The sequence below is a fragment of the Suncus etruscus genome, chromosome 4 (assembly GCF_024139225.1).
Source record: "Suncus etruscus isolate mSunEtr1 chromosome 4, mSunEtr1.pri.cur, whole genome shotgun sequence".
Lineage (NCBI taxonomy): Eukaryota > Metazoa > Chordata > Mammalia > Eulipotyphla > Soricidae > Suncus > Suncus etruscus.
The window spans coordinates 154,207,381-154,230,448 of NC_064851.1; the positions used below are offsets into that span (position 1 = coordinate 154,207,381).

The 23,068-nt window shown below is 48.3% G+C and overlaps 1 protein-coding gene across 1 annotated transcript in view; it reads right to left on the reverse strand.

Annotated features, from left to right (window-relative positions):
* TCOF1 (treacle ribosome biogenesis factor 1) overlaps positions 1-21,900 on the reverse strand; it is a 39,721-nt gene extending 17,821 nt beyond the window's left edge. Inside the window, exons 1-13 of the mRNA XM_049772727.1 lie at positions 21,775-21,900; positions 17,922-17,977; positions 15,304-15,443; positions 12,455-12,528; positions 11,196-11,376; positions 10,405-10,478; positions 8,624-8,836; positions 7,049-7,240; positions 6,713-6,916; positions 6,473-6,631; positions 6,253-6,384; positions 5,876-6,109; positions 5,596-5,793 (exon numbers count right to left, since the gene is read on the reverse strand). Of these exons, the coding sequence (XP_049628684.1) occupies positions 5,596-5,793; positions 5,876-6,109; positions 6,253-6,384; positions 6,473-6,631; positions 6,713-6,916; positions 7,049-7,240; positions 8,624-8,836; positions 10,405-10,478; positions 11,196-11,376; positions 12,455-12,528; positions 15,304-15,443; positions 17,922-17,977; positions 21,775-21,882 (1,965 nt within the window). The 5' untranslated portion in view covers positions 21,883-21,900. The remainder of the gene's footprint in view (positions 1-5,595; positions 5,794-5,875; positions 6,110-6,252; positions 6,385-6,472; positions 6,632-6,712; positions 6,917-7,048; positions 7,241-8,623; positions 8,837-10,404; positions 10,479-11,195; positions 11,377-12,454; positions 12,529-15,303; positions 15,444-17,921; positions 17,978-21,774) is intronic.
* Positions 21,901-23,068: the final 1,168 nt, after the last annotated feature.

A 23,068-nucleotide genomic window follows, 5' to 3' on the forward strand; every position in this document is an offset into this window, starting at 1 on the left:
GCTTCCCTGGCTGACCCAGGTTCAATCCCTGGCACTGCATACAGTCTCCTGAGTTCCGCCAGGAGTGATCTCTAAACAGAGACCTAAGAGTAATGGGCCCTGGGCACTGCTGGGTATAGCTCCCAAACCAAACCAAACCAACCATCCTAAAACAAATCCCCCAAGCCCACTGCAGTAAAAAGGTTGAAAAATGCTGCACTAAATCTCAGATATTTAGAAATAAATCTGTTTAAAAATACTTCATGGTTCAAAGAAAAATTAAAAATAAAACTCCTCAAAACTCATGGGATGAGGTTCTTAGACGGTACTTACTTTACAGATTTAAACACTTGTATTATATGCTTACATTCTGATGCTTAAATTAAAAAAAATAAGATTTAAGATTCCTCCTACAGAAACTAAAAAAAGAATAGCAAACCAAATTCAAAGTAGAGAAAAGAATAAGAACAGAGTGGAAATAAATGAAACAGAAACAGATAAATGAGAGGGGAAAAAAAAATCAAGGAAACCAAGAGTTATTTCTGGAAAAGAACAACATTTAGTCTTTAACTAAACTGGTCAAGAAATTAGAGAAGATACAACTAAATGAGTAAAGTTTAAGAAGAAAATTACATATATTCTACAGAAATTGAAAGAACTCTAAGAAAAAATGTAATAAATTTATGCCAACAAATAAGAGAAATGAGATTTTAAAAATTAGGTAAATTTCTCAGCTGAATTATACACAGGATTAGTAAAGGATACAAAATATAAATGAACTCAAGGAAAATAAAATACTTGAATAGCCTAGTAGTACGAAATTTAGAAACTTAAAAATCTTTCCCACATAAAAAATTTCCAGATACCTACATAGGTGAGTTGTTAATTAAAAAAAAAAAAAATACTGGAACTGGAGCGATGGTACAGTGGTATCCTAATACTTCAGTTTAATCTCCAGGTACCCTCTAGGATCCCCCAAGCCTGCCAGGAACACTCCCTGAAAACACAGCAGGAGTAAGCACTGAGCTCTGTCAAACAGAAGGAAAGAATACCAAAGCAACGCAAACTCTTTCGGAAAAGAGGACGAAATTTAACTCAGCTGATCTTACATTACTGACAGTCTAAGATCAGAGTCAGGCTACACAGGAAACTAGACCAATTCCTAATGAGTAAAGATACAAAGATCTTTTACAAATTAGAAAACTAAATCCAGCAAGAAATATAAATGAACATACACCACAGCTAAGTGGAACTTATTCTAAAAGTGAAAATGTTGAATATCTGAAAATTAATAAATTATCTGAGGAGAACAAAGGGGAAAAGAAAACATTAATCACTTATAGAGAAAAAACACTTGTTAAAAATTTGACACCAGCAATCCTCTACCAGGGAAGACCCGACCACTGCCCCAGCATCGACCTACTCCAAAGAGAGTTCCCTTAACACCCAAAAGACTTAACATCAACAGGGCCGGAGAGATAGTGTGGAGGTAAGGCGTTTGCCTTGCATGCAAAAGGACGGTGGTTTGAATTCCGGCATCCCATATGGTCCCCGGAGCCTGCCAGGAGCAATTTCTGAGCGGAGAGCGAGGAGTAACCCCTGAGCACTGCTGGGTGTGACCCCCCAAAAAAACAAAACAACAACAACCACCACCACCTGCTTTCAGGGCAGTGCTCTCACCTCTAATTGTGAGGTGAAACTAGAGGACGCTCCACATCATCCTGACTTCAATGTAGGATAAGGATCTTTAACTACAGAAACCTGACACCAACAACAGCGAATGTTAGGGGGAGGGGGGGGAGTTTATTGGCACTATAGACAATAACTTGTGTTGGACAACCTAGTATGCCTGGAGCCTAGAGATGGTCTTATGCCAGAAAACTTCAGGGGTAAGGTCTCCTTGTATTTAGGCCAAGGTTTTTCCTTTCCATGTCCTGCATATTTTGCTGTGCCTATGTAAACAACAATTGCCACTCTAACACGGTTTTAACCGTACTTCTTTAACTCTTAAAAAAGGGGAGAGAAAAAATAAGGGGGAGAGAGAAGAAAAGCTTATAAAACCTTCTGCTAGGTCTTTAATGAGTTAATTGGTGATTCAATAATTTTCAAAAATATACTTGCTACTTAACATTTTCTTTCTCTTCTATCATTAGTTTTTCTGTTTTTTTTTAAATAACTGCTTTTGTTCTTCCTGAAACAAATGTATTATGATCAACTGTGTCAACTATGTGATATATTTCCTTTAAATAAATTTAAAAAATAAGTCAAAAAAAAAAAGTCTGATTCCCAGGGGCTGGAGTGATAGTACAGTGGTAATGCATTTGCCTTGCACACGGTCAACATAGGACCCTGGTTCGAATCCCAGCATCCTCTATGGTCCCCCAAGCCTGCCAGGAATGACTTCTGAGCGCAAAGCCAGGGTGACCCCCCCCCTCAAATAAACAAAACAAAACAAAACAAAAAAACCCTGACTCCTCAGCTGGAAAGACAGTAAGTAAAAAGGTTGAAGGTGCTTGCTTGATGTGTGGCTGAGCTCAGTTTGATCCTAGCACTGCAAATGGTCCTCTGAGAACCACCAGAAGTGATCCCAGAGCAAAGTCAGAGAGGGAATGTTGCACTGGAGAAGGGGGGGGGGGGGCATTCCGTTTATGACTGAAACACAACTACGAACATACCTGTAATCATGGTGCTTAAATAAAGATTTATATTAAAAAAAAAAAAAAAAGAATGTGTATGACTGGATGTCACTCCTTAAAACACAAAATCTAACTCCCTATTCTGGTAGGAATTCTCAACAAACTAGGAAAAGTCGTAATTGTTTTGTTTGTTTGGGTCACACCCGGCAGCGCTTAGGGGCTACTCCTGGCTCCATGCTCAGAAATCGCCCCTGGCGGGCACAGGGGACCATGTGGGATGCTGGGATTTGAACCAATGACCTTCTGCATGCAAGGCAAATGCCTTACCTCCATGCTATTCTCCAGCACCGAAAAGTCATAATTTTTGTTAACCTGATAAAAAGGACACCTTAAGAAATACCTTTATTTGGGGCCCGGAGAGATAGCACAGCGGCGTTTGCCTTGCAAGCAGCCAATCCAGGACCAAAGGTGGTTGGTTCGAATCCTGGTGTCCCATATGGTCCCCCGTGCCTGCCCGGAGCTATTTCTGAACAGACAGCCAGGAGTAACCCCTGAGCACTACTGCATACCTTCATACAAAGACATTTAAATCCTAAATTATCAGCTTCTGCATCTCTGGCACATGGTTGTCCAGAAACAATCTTTGATACTTTTTTATGGGGTGGGGGATATCCGGCAGCACTTGGGTTATACATGGCTTTGCGCTTAGAAATTGCTCCTGGCAGGCTCAGGGAACCATATGGGATGTCAGAAATCAAACCTGGGTTGGTTCAGGGTTGGCTGTGTACAAGGCAAATGTGTAAATGCCCAGGCCCTAATCTTGATACTTTTAAAGTCTTTGATACTCTTTCAATTTGTCTCAAGGGCTAGAGAGACAGTATAAGGAACAAGGCAACACACTTGAGCCCTGCCAAGAGTGATCCTTCACTGAAAAGTCAGGAACAAAATGATACCACCAGGTATGGCTCAAAAACAAATACAATATAGGCCATTACTGTGACCCAGTCACTGCTGTTCGGCCACCTCCGAATTAGGAGCAGAACCACTCTTACACCAACTTGCGCCAGGCTAGGTGTATATAACACCCTGACGATGAGAAAACAGCAACAACTTGATCTAAGGCAGTGCTTCTACATTATTTTGTCATACCCGCCCCCAGGAAAAAGAAAATATTTTTAGCATCCCCCGTGCAACTGTAAATAGTATCTTTATTAAAAAAAAACTTTAACCTGCAAAATAAAAATATATAAAATAATTTGAGCTGATTTTTTAGTCAGAGGTGATGTGTGGGTTAATGGCTACAATGAGCACGTTTTGCAATGCCTAGCTTTTCGAAGTGGGGTTTGAAGCAGGACACAGCAACTCTCAGCTCCAGAGACATACAGAGACATAAACACGGGGCTTAGCTTGTTATGACAGTGTTTGCTGAGGTCAAACGTACTCCCCTTTATGGAGCCTTGCCCCCCTGGGGGGTGTGCCCCACTATTTGAGACTGAAAGGGCAGGTTCCCCAACCTCATCACATAACCGTGAGATGAAAACAGAAGACACTACACCCTATGACCTGTGCATAAACTAATTACAGAAGACTGACTACAACAATCTGAGCAGAACTTCTAGAACCATAAAGAATGTATCCCAGACTTTGTCCTAGGAACTGTGCAAAAACCAAGATCTCTAATTACAGAAGACTGACCTTGGCAACCACAACTGAGCAGAACATTTCCTAGTACCATAAAAACAAAATGGAAATCAATCAAATAACCAATCAATCAATAAAAAAGTTTTTTAAAAAATTAATGAATAGGGCCCGGAGAGATAGCACAGTGGCGTTTGCCTTGCAAGCAGCCGACCCAGGACCAAAGGTGGTTGGTTCGAATCCCGGTGTCCCATATGGTCCCCCGTGCCTGCCAGGAGCTATTTCTGAGCAGACAGCCAGGAGTAACCCCTGAGCTCCGCCGGGTGTGACCCAAAAAAACAAAAAACAAAACAAACAAAAAAAATTAATGAATAGGGGCCGGGAAGGTGGAGCTAGAGGTAAGGTGTCTGCCTTGCAAGCGCTAGCGTAGGACGGACTGCGGTTCGATCCCCTGGCGTCCCATATGTTCCCCCCAAGCCAGGGGCGATTCCTGAGGGCATAGCCAGGAGTAACCCTTGAGCATGAAATGGGTGTGGCCCAAAACCAAAAAACAAAAATTAATGAATAGGGGGCCAGAGAGATAGCATGGAGGTAGGGTGTTTGCCTTGCATGCTGAAGGATGGTGGTTCGAATCCCAACATCCCATATGGTCGGTCCCTCAAAGCCTGCCAGGAGCGATTTCTGAGCATAGAGCCAGGAGTAACCCTTGGGCATTGCTAGGTGTGACCCAAAAAACCACACCCACACCCACACAAAAATAATAAATAAATAGTGGGTGAGGGAGTGCGGGGCATAGCTTCCTTCAGGCAGAAGATGACTGTCCCACACCAGCCTAGGCTCACCTTCAGGATGGGCTTGTGACAGGTGAGATATCTGGTTGAATTTCAATTCACAGAAGAACACAGACTCTGTCACTTGCCAATAATGCCTACCACACCATCTCCCCTAGTGATCCTACCAGAATGCAACTCACGTAAGTCAAACCTCCATCCCACCCCCAATATTTTCACAGGCCTGCACAATCCACTGAGCCAATGTCGAGAGAGAGGAGGGGGAGAGAGAGAGAAGGGAGGGAGGGAGGGAGGGAGGGAGGGAGGGAGAGAGAGAGAGAGAGAGGGAGGGAGGGAGGGAGGGAGGGGGAGAGAGAGAGAGAGAGAGAGAGAGAGAGAGAGAGAGAGAGAGAGAGAGAGAGAGAGAGAGAGAGAGAGAGAGATGGGTTCTCTGATCGGCAGAAGAGCATGAAGTGTGGGATGAGGCCGAACTGGCCCACCTCCAAAGCATACATGGGGGCAAGAGTACTGCACACGAAGTGTAGATGTGGCAGAGCGAGCTGGTCCCTCACCTGGGGTGGAGTCTTAGCTGATTCTTTACTGTCCGATTCCTCTTCACTGCTTGACGAGTCTTCGGACATCTCAGTCCTGGTCTGGGTTGCTGAAGGCCCAGCCTTCCGTGGGAGTACAGGGGTTGTCACCTGCTCCGAGGCTCCTTTGGTCGGCATCAAAGCAGCTTTTGTGGGCAGGCTTTTTCTCACAGATTGTATCTGGAAAGGCCCAGGAGAGAGACATGTCAGTGATAGAGCCCTACGAGGCCACACCTGAAGCACCGAGATCACCTGATCTTACCTGTCCCACCGCTGTAGCAGTTGTCTCCTCCTCACTCTCAGATTCGTCACTGCTTGAAGAGTCTTCCTCTGCCTTTTGGGTGCCCTTGGTCACAGCTGGGGAGGCCAAAGTTCCCGCTCTCCAGGGCGTGGGAGTGCCTACTCTGGCTGTGCTGACTGTGCTGGGTGGAGGGGTGGCAGGGGTGCTCTTTCTTGGAGACACCTTGGTTGGGGGTGTTTTCAGAGCTGGTTTTGCCTGAAAGGGACACAAGCCAGAAACTCCTGGATTTAGTGCCTCTGTTCCAGGGTGCCCCACTGTCATCTCCCCACAGTATCCTTGGAGTTGCCTGGTGGTACAGTGCAGGGGCAGGCTGGGAAGCTGTGGGCACGAGGCCTCACCTGAGCTGGAGTCAGAGCGGCAGCTTCCTCCTCACTGTCCGAGGACTCCGAACTGCTTTCTTGGCACTGCTGAGAACTCTTGGTGGGGACGGGGGCAAATCTGACCTGAGGGGTTGTCACCGAGGTCTTGGCCTAGGGCAAGACACACTGGGTCAGGGGAAAGACCTGTGATGGGCAGGGTGTACAGAGAGAGAAGGGGGCCTTAAAGGTAGGGTGTCACCTGGGCCAAGGTCCCAGCTGTGGAAGTGGCCCCCTTGTCATCTGACTCCTCGCTGCTGCTCTCAGAATCTTCCTCCTTTTTCCCTACAGAGGGTGCTGCTCTCTTCTCTGGGAGCCCCGTGTTCTCTCTGCTCTGGGGACTTTTGCCCAAAAGCTTTGCCTGGGAGGGAACAAAGAAGGTCAGAGAAGGGGGCCTGTGGATAAGGGCAGGAAGTGAGAGAGCCAAGAGCAACGGCGGCACCTGAGCAGGGGGCACTCTGGCCGTAGAGAAAGCTCGCCTGCTGTGCGTCTCATCACTGCTGCTATCTTCCTGTTGCTGCTGCTGCTGGGCCTGGCCAGCTGCAGGTTTGGTCCTGCCTGTGGGTGCAGGAGTCCTTTTTTGAGGAGACTCCTTGGCGAGGCGCGAGGCAACTTGGACCTGGATGGACTTCCTCGAAGGCTTTGCCTGAAATGAGAGAAAAAATAAGGAGGGCGCCCAGGGCAAGGTGTGAGGAAGCAAATAGGCACAGGCAGGGGCAGCCCAGGCGAGAACATAGCTGGGGCACGGGACTGGAAGAGGCGGATGGGGGCACCTCACCTGAGGCAGGGACTTGGTAGTCAGAGTCTCATCCTCCTCACTGTCTGACTCCTCGCTGCTGCTCTCCGAGTCCTCCTCTGGCCTCCCTGCCTTCCCAGGGGCTGTCGGCATGGTTCCTCTACCAGGGGTCCCCTTGACAAGACCCAAGGAACCTCGAACCTGGCCAGTCTTCTCTGAGGGCTGTAAGACCTTCTAGTAAGACAAAAAAGGGGAGCTGGTTATCTTTCTTATCCTCTGCAGAAACTTTCAGGATAAAGCCTAAGGTTGTTCAAGACCCCCCTTCTTTCCTCATTCTCACTTGTAAGTCTGGCCAGTTCTGTAGGTCAGTTCCACGCAGCTGATCCTGTGGCCCTCATCCCTTGCCATTTCGTCTGCCACCACCCCTAATTCTTTGTTTCCAGAGAAATGCAACTTCCTCACTACCTGGAGGTCACCCAGGTGTGCAAGGAGTGGAAAGGGTGTGCTGCAGCCTGTCCCTTGCTGGACTCCCCCACTGACTAACTAACCCCTGGAACAGCACTGCCCTAAAGCATGAAAGAACTGCAGGAGCAGAATGCGGCAGTATCAGAGGGAACAGTGTGAGTATGCACTGGACTTTTTGCACAGGAGACTAGGACTCTTGGGGTCCCTCACCAATCTACTGAATGATCGACCGATGGGGTGCAGCTTCTGCTCCTGACTGAAAGGCTCCGCAGGGCAGTTGCAGGCCCCATCTGCCTGGGAAACGGTGGGTCAGTGCTGGCTGACTGCTTCCGTCCCCAGCCTGCCACCACTATTCAACCTCTGGGCCAACATGTAGAATGTAGGTGTGACATAAGAGACATATGGGCCCCCCAAAATGGATCCCACTTGACACTGGAGCTGCTATGCACAGCAAGAGTTGAGAAGCAGTCACTCAGGAGATTCTGGGACAGCTACTTCTGCCTCTGGGAACCTGCACCTGCTACGCTCCATCTTGGATATTTATCAACATGGCACATGACTCTGTTCTTGCCTCAAGCCTGTATCTCCATGTCTCTTCTGGAGGACCACCCTCAGCCACCCTTTCTACATCCTTCCCACCTTCCTCGTTCTAAAGCGAACACCAAAGTGCAATCATACCCACTGCCCTTCCAGCCTTGTGGCTCCTATTCCTGGTATGCCCCTAGCATCTGTTGACAATCCATTTATCTCTCCTCCTCCTTGGGCCTTACTCTGAGAAAAGGTCTTGGCCCAGGGAAAAGAAGCAGACTCCTGTTCTTAATCAAACTGAGATTTAAAGATTCCCTTTAGGAAACAAGGACAGTGTTACCAACTAAGCCAATGGAGATAAGGCCAGAGGCTGAGGACAGGACTTAGGCCTGGGGTGGGGGTCGGGGAACCACTTCTGTTTGGTTAGACCAAGGGCAGCTTCTGCAAAGCTCAAAGGCTCTATCCCTTTCCTTTCTTGACATCCAAGAGGAGGAGGTATAATAATAATCAAAATTATTGCTTCACCTCCCTCTCTGCAGGTGGGGATCATGTAGTGTTATTGCATAGCTACTCCAGAGTCCTGAGGGGTCAAGCTGCTGGCAGGCAGTGCTCTCTAGGCCTTACCTGGCTGGGTGTTGCCACAGGGAGCCCCTCACTCTCAGACTCCTCAGTACTCTCTGAGTCCTCTTCTTGCTTTTTCGTCCTGCTGACTGTGCTCAGCTGGACTGGGGGTGTCACAGCAGCCTTCCCAGGGGTAGAAGCTGCCTTTTTCCCTGAAGACACCTTGGTAGGCGCTGGAGAGGCTTTGGCCTGGGCAGCATTCACTGAAGGTTTCACCTGGACAAGAAAAAAGATTAGAAAAGGAATGATTTCTCTTCTCTGAGGAGTAGAATATGGCTACGCTTCATGGTTTCCTAAAGCGATTTTCCTGGTATTATCAGATCCTCTGATTCCTAGATGGACACAACCTTCACACCCCTTTTCCAAAAAAGTATAGTGGGTAGGGGGCTTGCCTTGCATGCATGTAGCTGACTTGAATCAATCCTCAGCACCCCAAGCTTGCCAGGAGGAATCTCTGAGCGCAGAGCCAAGAGTAAGCCCTGAGCACTGCTGGGTGTGACCCCAAAACAAACCAAGAAAAGAAAGGATAAGAAACTCAATGAAGCCAACTCACCTATGACCAAGGCTAAGATTCAGAGCCAGGACTGGAAGCTGTGAGTAAGGCTGCATGGGTAGCACTTTTTCACCACTCGGCCAGCATCTCTGGCCCACCACAGGGCAGCCTCTCCCAACCTGGAAGTCACCATGTGCCCTGTCCATGGTAGGCAAGTGTGCCATGGGACTTTCCTCCCTGGGCTGGGATTGACACTAAAACATTTTCAGACCAGAGCATCTGGCCTGCACCACTGCACCCTGGGCTCTGGAAATGTTTCAACCTCTAGTGAGTCTCTCGGCTGCTAGGCCTCTGCTTGCAGGTCCGCAGAAACTACTCTCTCTTGTTGGGGGTCCAAAGCTGCCTGTGTCCACAGTTTGAAGGAGTATAAAGGGGCAGCAGAAAGGTTGACTTAAACAAGTAGCAGTTCTTTGGCTTCACTGGATGAGGCTGTTAGTGAGGTGGGCCCAGGTTTCTCCTAAAACCGCACTTTGATCTCACACCTTCCTTCCCATTGGAGAAAACATCTGTACCTACATGTCAGCACCTCTTGCAGGCACCTTGGGAGGTTTCCACATGATCCCACCAAATGGACCTACCACCTTATCTCTTTCTGTGCCTATGAATCTGTAATGCTTTTCACACTCAGCAATAAGACCTGTCCTCAACAAACTGCTCTTCAGAATGCCGCTCATAAATTCCCATCTTCCATACCAGGCCTGTCATTGTCCATGTGGCTCGAAATTTCCATTCCAAGTAACCATCACCTCTTCATAATCCCTCTACTTCTGCTCCTTAAGCTACTGTTTTTCCCCCAATCTTTCCTCAAGTGACCTGCTGGGACCTCCCTAGGAATAGCTGAGAGAAGAGATAAGGCCACAGACTAACAGTCCTGAGGGTCTGTGGTGAAGTGCCAAGGACTAGTATTCCCCAGTGAGCCTGGAACCTCAACAGCTCCACCCCACTTTCCCAATCGTATGTTGGCTTTTGCTACAGGTCTTCTGCCTGAACATCAGGTCCCCATCTGCCTCTCCGTGAACCTGTGACAATACCTGGCTCTAGTGTCACTTTTCCTACGAAGCCTTCCCTTACTCACAGGCAGAACAGTGACTCCCACATAGCCTAAGACCCTTCTCAAAAAGACCCTACATACGGAGAGAGGTCCTGGTTTTCCTGAACACTTGCTAGGCTGAGCCTAAGCCTGTAGGCGAGTGAATGTAGGGAGCAGTTCCTAGACCCGGGGAGCCATTACCTCTATGTCTGTTTCTTCGCTGGAACTGGAAGTGTTGTCACTGGAGCTGCTGGACTGGCCCACTGGTGTCACTCCTATGGACGAATATGGAGGGCACTGAGGGCCACCCTTGGCAGGTAGGTTGCTGCTTGTCTCCACCCCAGCACCAATCTGACCCAATGCTGAGTTTTGGCTCCATCTATTTAAGAGCCCCAGAGGGAGAAGAGAAAGCACACCAAGATCCTCAGGTTCCAACACCTCGGGGGCCCCAGAAGGTGACCAGTAACTTCCTACACTCACCCACCAGCACCTCATAGCTTAGTAAACTATCAAATGGAGGGGCTGGAGAGATAGCATGGAGGTAAGGCGTTTGCCTTTCATGCAAGAGGTCATCGGTTCGAATCCCAGCGTCCCATATGGTCCCCCGTGCCTGCCAGGAGCAATTTCTGAGCATGGAGCCAGGAGTAACCCCTGAGCACTGCCGGGAGTGACCCAAAAACCACAAAAAAAAAAAAAAAAAACAAACTATCAAATGGAGGTGAGCAGGGCCCATTCTCATGTGAGAAACTGAGGCAACCTTGCCTCAGTGTTCAACTCTCTGAGGTCCACCCCAGAAAGCAACAGCCAGAATGCCCAAAGACCTCCCACAGCTGCTCCAGCTGCCTGGGCAGACTTATGGCCCCCCTTCCCAGTCCTCCATACGAAAAGGCCTGAAGCAGGGCCCTCGATGTCATGGAGACAAAGTCTGGGTTCCAGAATGTTTCAGATCTTGTCAGGCTTCCTCCCACCCCCAGCCTGTAGAGGCTTCTTACCGGGCTGGACAGTGGTGCTAATAGTTTGCATGCTGCCCTCCTCCTCAGTTTCTGAGACCAAGATGGTGTCTGCTGATGGCTCTGATGACTTTCTAGGGGACTTCCCAGACAGAAGCTGGGCCACTGTCTTTCCAGATGTAGGAAGTGCCACGGAGTTCACCATTATGTTGGTTTTCTTGGTCTTTGCCCCAGAAAATGGTAGTAGCAGACATGGAGTCCAATTCAGAGAGTTAACTAGGAGGACAGGCTACAACATACCCAACCCCATCCCTTCTCCTCATAGCAAATTTAGGTCAAATCATTCCTCAATCTATTTCCTCCTTTTGAAAGTTGGGCAAAAAAATTGGTCTCTCCTACATGTAGGCATGTAGAACCCAGTTACAGACCTTGGGACGCAGCAGTTACTTGCTAAGTGTTAAAAGTAATCTGTTCTGGTATTATTGTTCCTCTATAATGACTGTTTACATTATTGCTCTATATTGTTCCTCTATAATGACTGTTTACATTATTGGACATTATTACAATGTCTAACAGTGGAATTGCTATTTTCCTTTACAATGACCAAGAAATTATACCCCACTTCCTACATACTCTACAGTCCTAAAGATGTGTTCAGAGATTTCAGAACACAGGTGTCTTATTCCTTAGTGTCTATCTGCTGGAACCTGTGTTGGCTATCAATTTGTTGAATGAACAAGCGAATATAGGGATGAAGGAGGAAGCTTTATTTCAGTGAGCCTCAGGCCCCAGAGAGGTAAAGGGACTCACCAAAGTTATCCAGATGGCAGCATAAACTGAAATTTGACTCCAAATTGGACAATTCCCCATCCCTATCCTCTGACAGTGGGGACAACCCAGTTACTTATTCTGGTGGTGGCAACCCAGATAGGTGGTGGAACTGAAAGTTGTTGGGATTGGAAAAAATATAAAAAATACCTTTTCTCCTCTTTCTTGTTTTTATGCTATACCAGCTGTGCTCAGGACTTACTCCTGCCTCTGCACTCAGGATTCAATCAAGATGGTGCTCAAGAGATTATATGCATTGTTGAGGATCTAATCTGGATCAGCTGCATGCATGACAAATACCTTACCAGCTACATACTCTGGCACCTCAAAAATAGTCATGATTTATTATGGGTAAATGTTTGATTTGCATACTATATTCCTATATGCCCAGGGTCACAAAATTTTTCTAGGGGAAAAATGTGCCCTAGGTTGCTTCAGTGCCTCTGGATGATAGCTTAGAAGGGCATACTCACCGGGGCCTTTTCTTTCAAGCTTGCAGACAAAACTGTCCGTGAGGCTGAAGAGTTGGTCAGTGATAATCTTGGGGCTGCAAGACACAAAACACTATGGATGAGCCAGATGAGCTTTTTCTCTTGGATTACCAGTGAATCAGTTTTAGCTCACCTAACAGTTTCACTAAGGTTGAACAAGGCCAAAGCTGCAACAGCCATACCCAGCAGAAACAGAGATAGTCTATGTCTTGCTAGATCCCAAATCCCTGCAGGCACAATATACTAAGCTCCCACAGAAAATAGGTTTCTCACAGTGCCACCATAGAGTGCCACGGTACACACACAACTCCAGGGGGCGCTATTTGCATAGGCTACCAAACTATAGCTCACCCATGCAGACCCTAGGCAGCCAGCTCTAGGTCCAGAGAAAGCTGTTCAAAACTGCAGTGGTTTCTTAGTGGAGAGGAATCTGAAAGAATCCACTTGGACCTGGTCAGATGTTATGATGTGTAAATTCATGGGGCTGTATGTAACTCTTAGAACTTAGTGGAACAGGGCCCGGAGAGATAGCATAGCGGTGTTTGCCTTGCAAGCAGCTGATCCAGGACCAAAGGTGGTTGGTTCGAATCCTGGTGTCCCATATGGTCCCCCGTGCCTGCCAGGAGCTATTTCTGAGCAGACAGCCAGGAGTAACCCCTGAGCACCGCCGGGTGTGGCCCAAAAACCAAAAAAAAAAAGAACTTAGTGGAACAATTTCTAAGGTGTGCTGTTAAAAGAGAATGTTGCCAGATGAATGACATGATCTAATTTTCTGGCATTTAACTTTATCTCTTTCTAAAATTATGCAAAACACTGAATACATTCACACAGAAAAGGGATGAGCCGAAGCTCTACCCATTAACCTGATGTCAATGGTCCATCCCCTCATCATCCTTTCTACTAAGCAATATTCTGCAGAATGCTAAATATTCGTTCATGTTGCACATAAATATTTCAGCATGTTTCCTCAGTGAAGACTGTTTCAAGAGTAATTACAATTCCCTGGGGCCAGAGAGAGAATATAGCTGATAGGGTGTTTGTTTTGCACAGTTGACATGGGTTTGATTCCTAGCATCCCAGGTGGCCCTCAGAACCTGCCAGGAGTGATTCCTAGGTACAAAGCCAGGAGTAATCCAAGTAACCCTAGGTGTGGCCCCCAAAATAAAACAAGAGAAATTCCATTATCATAACTTTATTCATTAATGTCAAAGAACCATTCAGTAAGAAGTTTCCCAATCTGCGAATAATTTTTTGGTCTTGATTTTTTTTTTTGGGTCACACTCAGCAGCACTCAGGGGTTACTCCTAGTTCTACACTCAGAGATCACTCCTAGCAGGCTTGGGCGACCATATGGGATGCCAGGATTTGAACCACCATCCTTTTGCATGCAAGGCAAACGCTATCTCTCCGACCCCCCAACTTTATCTTTTTAATGACCAAGTAGTATTCTACTCTGTTGATGTACAGTTTCTCTTTTCTTTCTTTCTTTCTTTCTTTTTTTTTAAGTTTTTGGGTCACACCTGGCAGCGCTCAGGGGATACTCCTGGTTCTATGCTCAGAAATCACTCCTGGCAGGCTCAGGAGACCATATGGGATACCAGGATTCGAACCACTGCCCTTCTGCATGCAAGGCAAACACCCTACCTACATGATATCTCTCCAGACCCTGGTCTTAATCTTTGAACCATATTGCATGATGCAGGTGAGTAGGCTACAAGGCAAGCACTTTAACCCCCAGGTACACTGCCTCTTCAACCCTGCAAACTGGGGGGGGGGGGGGAATATTACACCCAGCAGTATGTAGGACTTACTCACGGCTCTGCGCTCAGGGATCTCTCTAAGCTGGGCGCAAGAGACCATCGGTGGTACTGGAGATTGAACCTGGGTTGGCTGCTTGCAAAGTAAATGTCCTACTCCTTGTATTATCACTCTATCATCCAGCCCAGTAATTTGGTTTTCCTTGGGGGGGGGGGTTTGGGTCACACCCAGCAGCGCTCAGGGGTTACTCCTGGCTCTATGCTCAGAAATTGCTCCTGGCAGGCTGGGGGGACCATATGGGATGCCAGGATTCAAACCACCATCCTTCTGCATCTAAGGCCTTACCGCTGTGCTATCTCTCCGGCCCCCAGTAATTTGTTTTAAATAGTACATATGCATCTGAACAAGTAAGATGAAAGGGGGGGGGGTGAAGGCTACTCACCACTAGGAGATGCATGTAGGGGTAAAAGGGGAAAGGGCAGGAGAATCTGATCTCCTACTATCCTTCTCAAGTTTCATAAGGTTAAAAGTGAATGTGTTTTGCCTTTATAATTTGAGCTTTTGGGCTACACCTGGCAGTGATTAGGGGGACTATATGTGGGATTGAATCAGGAAAGGATCTTATCTCTTGTATCATTTCAAAAGTACATTGTAAAATATATTCAGTATGATTTCAAATCTTATGAAAACTTGTTGCAAAACTATAATTCATGGAAGCTAAATTATATGTGGTATAGGCAGAGTACAGATAATTTTCTGATTTTTGTTTTTAAAAACTAAATATGATGAATACTCTAAGATCAATTGCTATGTGTAAGTCTATTTTGCTTATCGGCCACACTATCCAAAGAGAGCTTCGGGTCCCATGTGACGCTGGGGATCATATCTGGATCTGTCGTGCAAAGCATGCTCTCTGGTCCTTTGAATTATCTCCCTAACTTGGAATCCTATATTTCTTTTAGGTTGGCTTGGCTTGGCTTTTTGGGGTCCTCCCCTGGAACATGGCCAAACCCACACAGTACCAACAAAGGGACTCCTCTGAGGGCCCAGCAAGCAGGGAGGGCTCTTCTTACTGGTTCTGGGTGTCTCTGCTTCTGCTTCCTCTTCCTCTTCGGAGCTCTCCGAGCTGCTGGTGGGGTCTGATACCCGGGTCTTCTTGGCCTGGAGTGCCGCATCCTCTTCGGCCTTGCGCTTCTGGCCCACTTCTGAGGTTCTGCAGGGGTATGGCAGGCGGTGGGTGCCAGGTTGTGCCACCATGTCGCAAGATCCACTCCCCAAAATTACAAAAGAAAAATCTCTCTCCACCACTCCTGCATCCCATTTCTCAGCTCTTTATGCTCAAGAAATAGCTGCGTTTAAGTAGTGGTGAATGACAACCAGTGCTGTTTCAGCATGCTCACTGCTTATTTCAAAGACTGTTTTTTACAACTGTTGGTCTTCAAAATAACCAGGAAAGATTGCGCGAATATTCTATGATAGCAGCGAAGTCAGGCTTGCCTCATTAGCCCCCTCCCTCAGACAGCCCACTTTACTTCCATTTTCATTTTCTCAGAGCATTTTAGCTCCGCTGCTTTACTTCCTGCCTGATTTCTAGGTGGGGGGAGGGGAATGCTGGCTTGCAAATGACCAATTCAAGGAAATGCAATGCAAATGACCCAGGGTCAAGGGGCGACTGTTAGGATAAGCACCAAAAGGCTGAGTCCCTTTCAAGTATCATATCTTTTTTGAGATGGGGTTGGGGGAGGGTGCATGCCTGGTGATACTCAGGAGCAAGAGGCAGGAGCTATTCCTAGCTGGGTCCTCAGGGGTTATCCCTAGTAGGGCTTGGGGAACTGAATGCAGTGCGCCTCCTGCATTCTCTACTCATAAGTTGAGTTCACCCCTCCTGCCTACCATGTTCTCAATCAGTTTGGAGCTCTTGGACAGTATGCTGAGCAGAATGACAGAATGTGTGCTGAGCAGGTCCCCTTGCCTAGAAGGTCTCCTGCTGAAAATCTCTGCAGTTTCCCGCTTTCCTGGATTCATTCATCCTGCCTCTCCTCCCAATAGAAGTTCACTTCCCAAGGCTGGGAGTCTCCCCAAGACAGTTCTCAGCTACATGTGACTTGTCGTAGGTATTCACTGGGTATTTGTCATCAAACACTGGGTGTTAGGGGTAGAGTGCCTAAAAATGGTCGGGCTGAACTCTCTATGTCCTATCAAATTCATTTTATAGATGAAACCAAGACCCCAGGGAAGCCAGTCTGCCAAAGGACAGGCAGCTGGTCACTGGGTTGGAACTCAGTGGGAACCACCAGGCTAGGGATAGGTCCATCTAGGTCAGCAGTCCTCACTCTGAAGTGGGGAAGTACAGTAAAGTGCATTCAGTGCTGCTCACTGAAGTGATTCTCTGGGCAAGGAAATGCTCTGAGGAACGCCCAGATAACTCATTGAGGAAAAGGAAATATGGTGCAGTGAGCCTGCAACTGTGCCTGCCTCGGCAGAGGAAAGCAAAGGGCACGGGGGTGGCCTTAGACCTGCACTGGAAGTTGAGATCCCTTGAATACCATTTCTGCTTCTGCTTACAACCTATGAAGACAGGAAGCTGAGCATACCACTGTAGTCTACTTGTTTGGGGGATCACTCTCATGACTGAATGTTTAAATTTAGAGGCCAAAACTTGTCTTCCCAGAGCAGACCATGGGTTGGTCCCACTCCAGGCTCCCAAGGTCCAAGCCAGAGCTCATACTCTGTCCTCAAATTTATACAGACTCACTGCCCCTTTTTCTATGATGAATACATTAGTATTCTCTCAGTCCCCAAGAGACAAATCTGGAGATCCTTCGCTTCTTTAGCCAACAGAAAACAGACTATTCTACCCCTTCATTCTCAAACTAGTCTTCTGTTGATGCGACCCTGGAATTTTGCTTCTTCCTTAAAAGATATTTTAAGTTTCACTTGTTCTGTGAGTTTTATGCTCAATATGCCCTGCTTAGTTTCTCCTTCCATCTAGCAGCACAAATCAGACCCACAGGAGTAGACTAGACTCTTTTCTGAGCCTGTCAAAGACGATTGTTTCACCTCACAGCCTCCTGTATCCCTAGAATGCTGACTGCATTTGTTTCAAGTGTCCCCATTTCTTGCCAAAAGGGTGATGTCCACAGCCCTCACCAGTCTCAGCGAACAACAAGAACCTTTCCATTCCTGCGCTGCACCCCCACCCCACACCATGACTCTCACACTTCATAGGGTCTAGATCTGCTCACCAAGAATCCTTCCTTTCAGACACTTTTCTGTGTCTGGTGCTGCAGGCCCTGGCACCAGCACTTCCACCAAATTTGCCCCCCCCTGACCTCCCCAGCCCACTCCCTATAGCTCTGAACTCAAAGGTCAGTTCAAGGACATCTTCCCTAGTGCCCCAAATGAGGTGAGGTCAACCCCTTTATGAGGGCTTGGTATCAGGTACCTTCTCATCACTAATTTCACATGCTTTGGTATCATTCTTTGCTACATATACAACATCAAATACCAAGGTGTCAAGGTGCTCCAACCTTACGATTCACTAATTCTGGGGCTCACTGTCCTCCTGACCACCACATACTCAGTCTTGTGGCAGGAACCAGAACCTACAGGAGGCTACAAGGACAGACAGCTAGTTCCAAGCTGAAGGCCTGGGTGTCTTTACTATATTCCTCAGGCCCATCAGACTTACAGTTGCCAGTGTGTGTAGATGTCCAGAAGGGTTACAGGCTGTGCCAGGAAACTTTTCTGCAGGAAAGTAAAGAGAAAAAGAGCAATAAATCCTCAGCACAGAAAAGTGTCCTCTTGGGCCCAATTCTCTATGATCTCATGATATGCAGGTGAGTGTCTTTTGCCCAGCCAGTAACAACCAAAATCTTCCAGACAGGAGCACGGCAAACACATACCATTAAGCCCTTTGAAAACAACATGTGGCTAAGTGGAACCTTTAAAAGACTGGTACTGTCAATGTCTAGTTTTAGAATGTCAAAGGCTAGTTTTTCTCTAGTCAGTCCCCCAGCCTTGCGTGGCTCTCTCCAGTCTGAGGCCAGAGACTTTTTCTGCCTCTGACCTTTCAGAAGGCTTTTAAAGCTAGGCCAGTCAGTTTCTTCAGGGTGGTACAAACCACACACCAGACACCAAGATATCCAGGTGGCACAACCACAGCACATTCAAGGAAGAGCCCAGAACAAAATGGTACCAGTCCATTGGCAGGAGTAGAGGGGGAAGGAAAGTCAGGCTTTGGAGCTGGGCTATCAAGCGTCCCAAGAAGGCTCCTCTGATAACCTCTTCACCTTCTCAAACCTTGGATTTCATTATAACTTGAGGCTAATAGTTGAACCCCTAAGCAGACTGAATTCAGGCTTCAAAGTAAACTAGCCCCAAGATTTTTAAGGGGACATAGTTCTTTTTTTTTTTTTTTTTTTGCCACACCTGGTGACGCTCAGGAGTTACCCTGGCTATGAACTCAGAAATCACTCCTGGCTTGGGGGACCATATGGGATGCCAGGGAATCAAACTGTGGTCTGTCCTAGGCTAGCAGGCGTAAGGCAAATGCCCTACCACTTGTGCCAATACTCGGCCCCCAAGGAGAGATAGTTCTAAGAGAAACTTCTTTATAACTTATTATTAGGCCAGATAAATATGACAGGTCAAGGCACTTGCCTTATTACCAGTGATGTTTATTTTGAATACCTATTTTATATATCTGGGGTAGTGTAAAAATTTCTCAGATAATGAGGCCAGAGCATTAGCACAGCGAGTAGGTAGGCCATTTGCTTTGCATGCGGCCAACCCAGGTTGGATCCCTGGCATCCCATATGGTCCCCCGAGCCTGCCAGGAGTAATGTCTGAGCACAGAGCCAAGAGTATAACCCCTGAGCACTGCCCGGCTGTCCTACCTCCCCATCCCCAAATTGTCAGGTGAAAAGTACTGCAAGTGGAAAAGGTTTAAGTCTAGCCTAGGACAGACAATGAGCCGACAACATAGAAACATCAAGAGTTAGCTTCTCTCCACCCGGCCAGGGACACTGGTCTCATTTGCCCCTCATCTGTGACACCCTACACCCCCATCTGTGCATTTCTTACTTTCTGAAGTGCTCTCTCTGTTAACTATTCACTTCTTTCAGGTCTCTACCTAAATGTCACTGTCCCAGGAGAGCTTTATCTCCACCTTATTTTTTTAGAAAAAACCTGACATTCTTTACTCCTCTTGCCTGCCTTTTTTTTTTTTTTTAATAGTTAGCTTCTATCACCATCTAGGACTAGGAGTTGGAGAGATAGGACAGAGATAGGACACTTGCCTTAAATGAGGCTCACCGGGTTTGAACCCTGACACTCACCAAGACCCCCAGAGCCTGCCAGAAGTGATTCTTGAGGGCAATCAAGGGGAAAGTACTGCTGGATGTGGCCCAAACCATTCATTAACAACAAAAACAGGGGCTGGTGAGATAGCATGGAGGTAAGGCATTTGCCTTTCATGCAGAAGGAAGATGATTCGAATCCCGGCATCCCATATGATCCCCCGAGCCTGCCAGGAGCGACTTCTCAATGTAGAGCCAGGAGTAACCCCAGAGTGCTGCCGGGTGTGACCCAAAAACCAAAAAAAAAGTAAACATATTATATTAGTTAGGGGCCAGAGAGATAGCACACCTGTAGGGCATTTGCCTTGCACACAGCAGACCCAGGAATGACAGTGGTTCGATTCCCAGCATCCCATATGATCCTGAGCTGGTCAGGGGGATTTCTGAGTACAGAGGCAGGAATAACCCCTGAGGGTCACCGGATATGACCCCTCAAAAAATTGGGGGGGCTGAAAAGATAGCACGGTGGTAAAAGCATGCAGCCAACCCAGGACAGATGGTGGTTCGAATTCTGGCTGCCAGGAGCGATTTCTGAATGCAGAGCCAGGAGTAACCCCTGAGAGCAGCCAGTGGAACCCCTCTCCGAAAAAATAAACCTCAAAATAAAAAAAAAAACAAACATATTAATTAGGCCCAGGAGATAATTACCAGCAACACACCAAGTACTGCTACCAGTGCCCTGGGAATCAAAAGGATTATAGGTGTCACCTGGTCCCAAATTTATCATCTTCTTCTGTTAGAATGTACGCTCTGGGGCCAGAGCAATAGTACAGCGGGTAGAGCAAATATTCGCCTTATACTTGGCCAACCTGGGATTGATCCCTGGCATCCCCTGAGGTTCCCAGAGCTTGCCAGGAGTGATTTCTGAGCCCAGAGCCAGGAGTAACACCTGACACTGACTGGTGTAGCCCCAAAACAAAAACAAAATGAACAGAAAAAGAACGTATGCTCCATCAAGGCAGGCCACTTTTGCCTAGACACATGTTCCAGTGAACGCCAGTAATGTCTCCTGTCCTCCCCACCTCGGTCTAGAGATTAACTAAAGGGATATTAATTAGCCAGATTAAGACCCACATCATCATCCTCATTATTAGGACATCATTTAAAACTGACTGGAAGTAGTGGGTTAGGCGAGGGCTGGAAGTGTTTAAGTACTTATGTGCCTGTCTAGCATGTGTGAGGACTGGAATTCCAGTCCCTCTCCTCCTACCGAGTGGGGACACACACCTCAAAAATCCCAAACCTGCCAGAGATTTAGGCGATTGCCCAACTGATGATGACAGCTGCTTCCTGCCCTGCAGCCCTATCACCCTTGTATTCCACACTGAGCCACCGACAGATTTGGGATTGCTTTGACACCTCACAGCCCCACCCCTACCACATGGGGGGGGGGGTGTCAGCATCTGACTTCTGCTTAGAAAGGTCTCTCCTTCCCCCTACTGTCTCCTTTGATCTCAGAAATAAGACCCTAACCAGGGGATTGCATTTGACATTTGCCATCTCTACTTTCTCTCTGCCTCTGCTCCACTCTGGTAACTGTACCCCATGCCCTCTGCCTCTGCCTCTGCTCTGCTCTCACAACTTTATGAAGTGCTCCCCGTTTCTGTCACTTGGAGGTGTGACTTTCGTTTCTTCGTCGTTTCTCTTTCCTGTTAGTCTGTAAGCAGGAGGACTAGTCTAGGGGGTCCCAGCTTAGGAAGGAAAAATGCATCCCAGACATCCAAGAGTCTCAGCTCCAACTCAATGGGGGGGAAGGGGGCGGTCAGTCCCCCCAAGGCGCTGCCCCTGCACCCCAGGGCATTGCAACCCCCGGGCAACCTCCTGGCCCTAGAGGCCTCCCTCACCAACCACCAGGCAGCCAGCCAGGCAGCCACGTGGCCCGGGACAGGAACCTTTGATCCGACCCGCCGCCACGCCAGGAAGAGGGTGGAGGGAAGGGAGGGAGCGGGAATTACGAATCCCGACCCCGGGTTCGAGTCCTGCTCCAGGGCCAGGGGGGTAAACTGAGGCCCAGTGGGGCTGCAAAGGGGCCAGGCAGGGGCGGTTCTTAGATCTGGCGGGCGGGTGCGGGTCTTGAGGTTGCAGGTTCGGACCCCCGCGGTGCGAACACTCCGGGGCGGCCGGAAAACGGGGTGCGGGGACCCGAGACCCCGCACGCACGCGGCCCTCCCTCGGCACGCTCACCTGGCCGCTCTGCTCCTTCACTTCCCGCGCCGCGCGCACGTAGCCGGCCTGCAGGAGATGCTGGTAGACGAGCGGCAGCAGCTCCCGCCTCTTCCTGGCCTCGGCCATGCCCGCGACCCCCGCCGCCCCGCCGGGCTCCCCCAAAGCACGCCCCCCGAGTCCCCGCCCGCCCGCACGCCGCGCCCCGCGTCCCCGAGCGCCCCGAGCCGCACGCGCCGCACTTCCGGCCGCGCGGGGGCCGCTGGGAAATGTAGTCTTTGTACCGCGCCTGCCCCCGCCCAGTTCGCCAAAGGGGCGGGAGCGCAGCCGGCAGCGAGGCCCCTGATTGGTTTGATTGGTGGGGGCGTGGCCGGCCGGTCTTTCGCTCCCTCATCCCTCCCTCGCCCTGCCCGGGTCAGGCTGGCAGCACGTGGGTGGATGAATGAGTGAACGTCAAATGTTGCATGGACGGGCCGGGGAGATAGCAAGCACAGCGGCGTTTGCCTTGCGAGCAGCCGATCCAGGACCAAAGGTGGTTGGTTCGAATCCCGGTGTCCCATATGGTCCCCGTGCCTGCCAGGAGTGAATTCTGAGCATAGAGCCAGGAGGAACCGCTGTGGCCCATAAACAACAATAACAAAAATTATGTCTTCTTAAACATTGATTTTTGTTGGGTCCAGAGAGATTGCATGGAGGGAAGGCGTTTTGCCTTGATGCAGAAGGACGGTGGTTCGAATTCCGGCATCCCATATGGTTTTCCCCGAGCCTGCCAGTAACCCCTGATTGCTGCCAGGTGTGACCCAAACTCCCCCCACCTCTCCCAAAACAAGCTTCAGATGCCCATCGAAAAGGTTTATCTTCTTTTTTGGCTCTCTGAAGGCAGTGACTGTTTTGTGTTTTTTTTTTTGTTTTTGGTGTTTTGTTTTTTGTTTTTTTTTCCTTATTACTGAACATTCTCCTCTGAGCCTCTCCTTAGATTTCAGCTGCCAGTTACCTGCCCAAATTTATTTCCCAAAATTTTAGAACCATAAATCCTAACCGTGATTCAATCCTCCGGGGGTCCCATATGTTCCCCCAAGCCAGGAGCGATTTCTGAGCACATAACCAGGAGTAATTTACCCCTGAGCGTCACCGGGTGTGGCCCACAATCCAAAAATAAATAAATAAGTAAATAAATACTTCCTAAAAATGACTGTCACCAGTTTGATTGATTAATTGGTTGATTAAAAAAATAGTTACTGCGCGGGGGGGGGGGGCAAAGTGATAGCACATCGGTTAGAGTGTTTGCCTTGCACGCAGCAGACCCGAGTTGGAT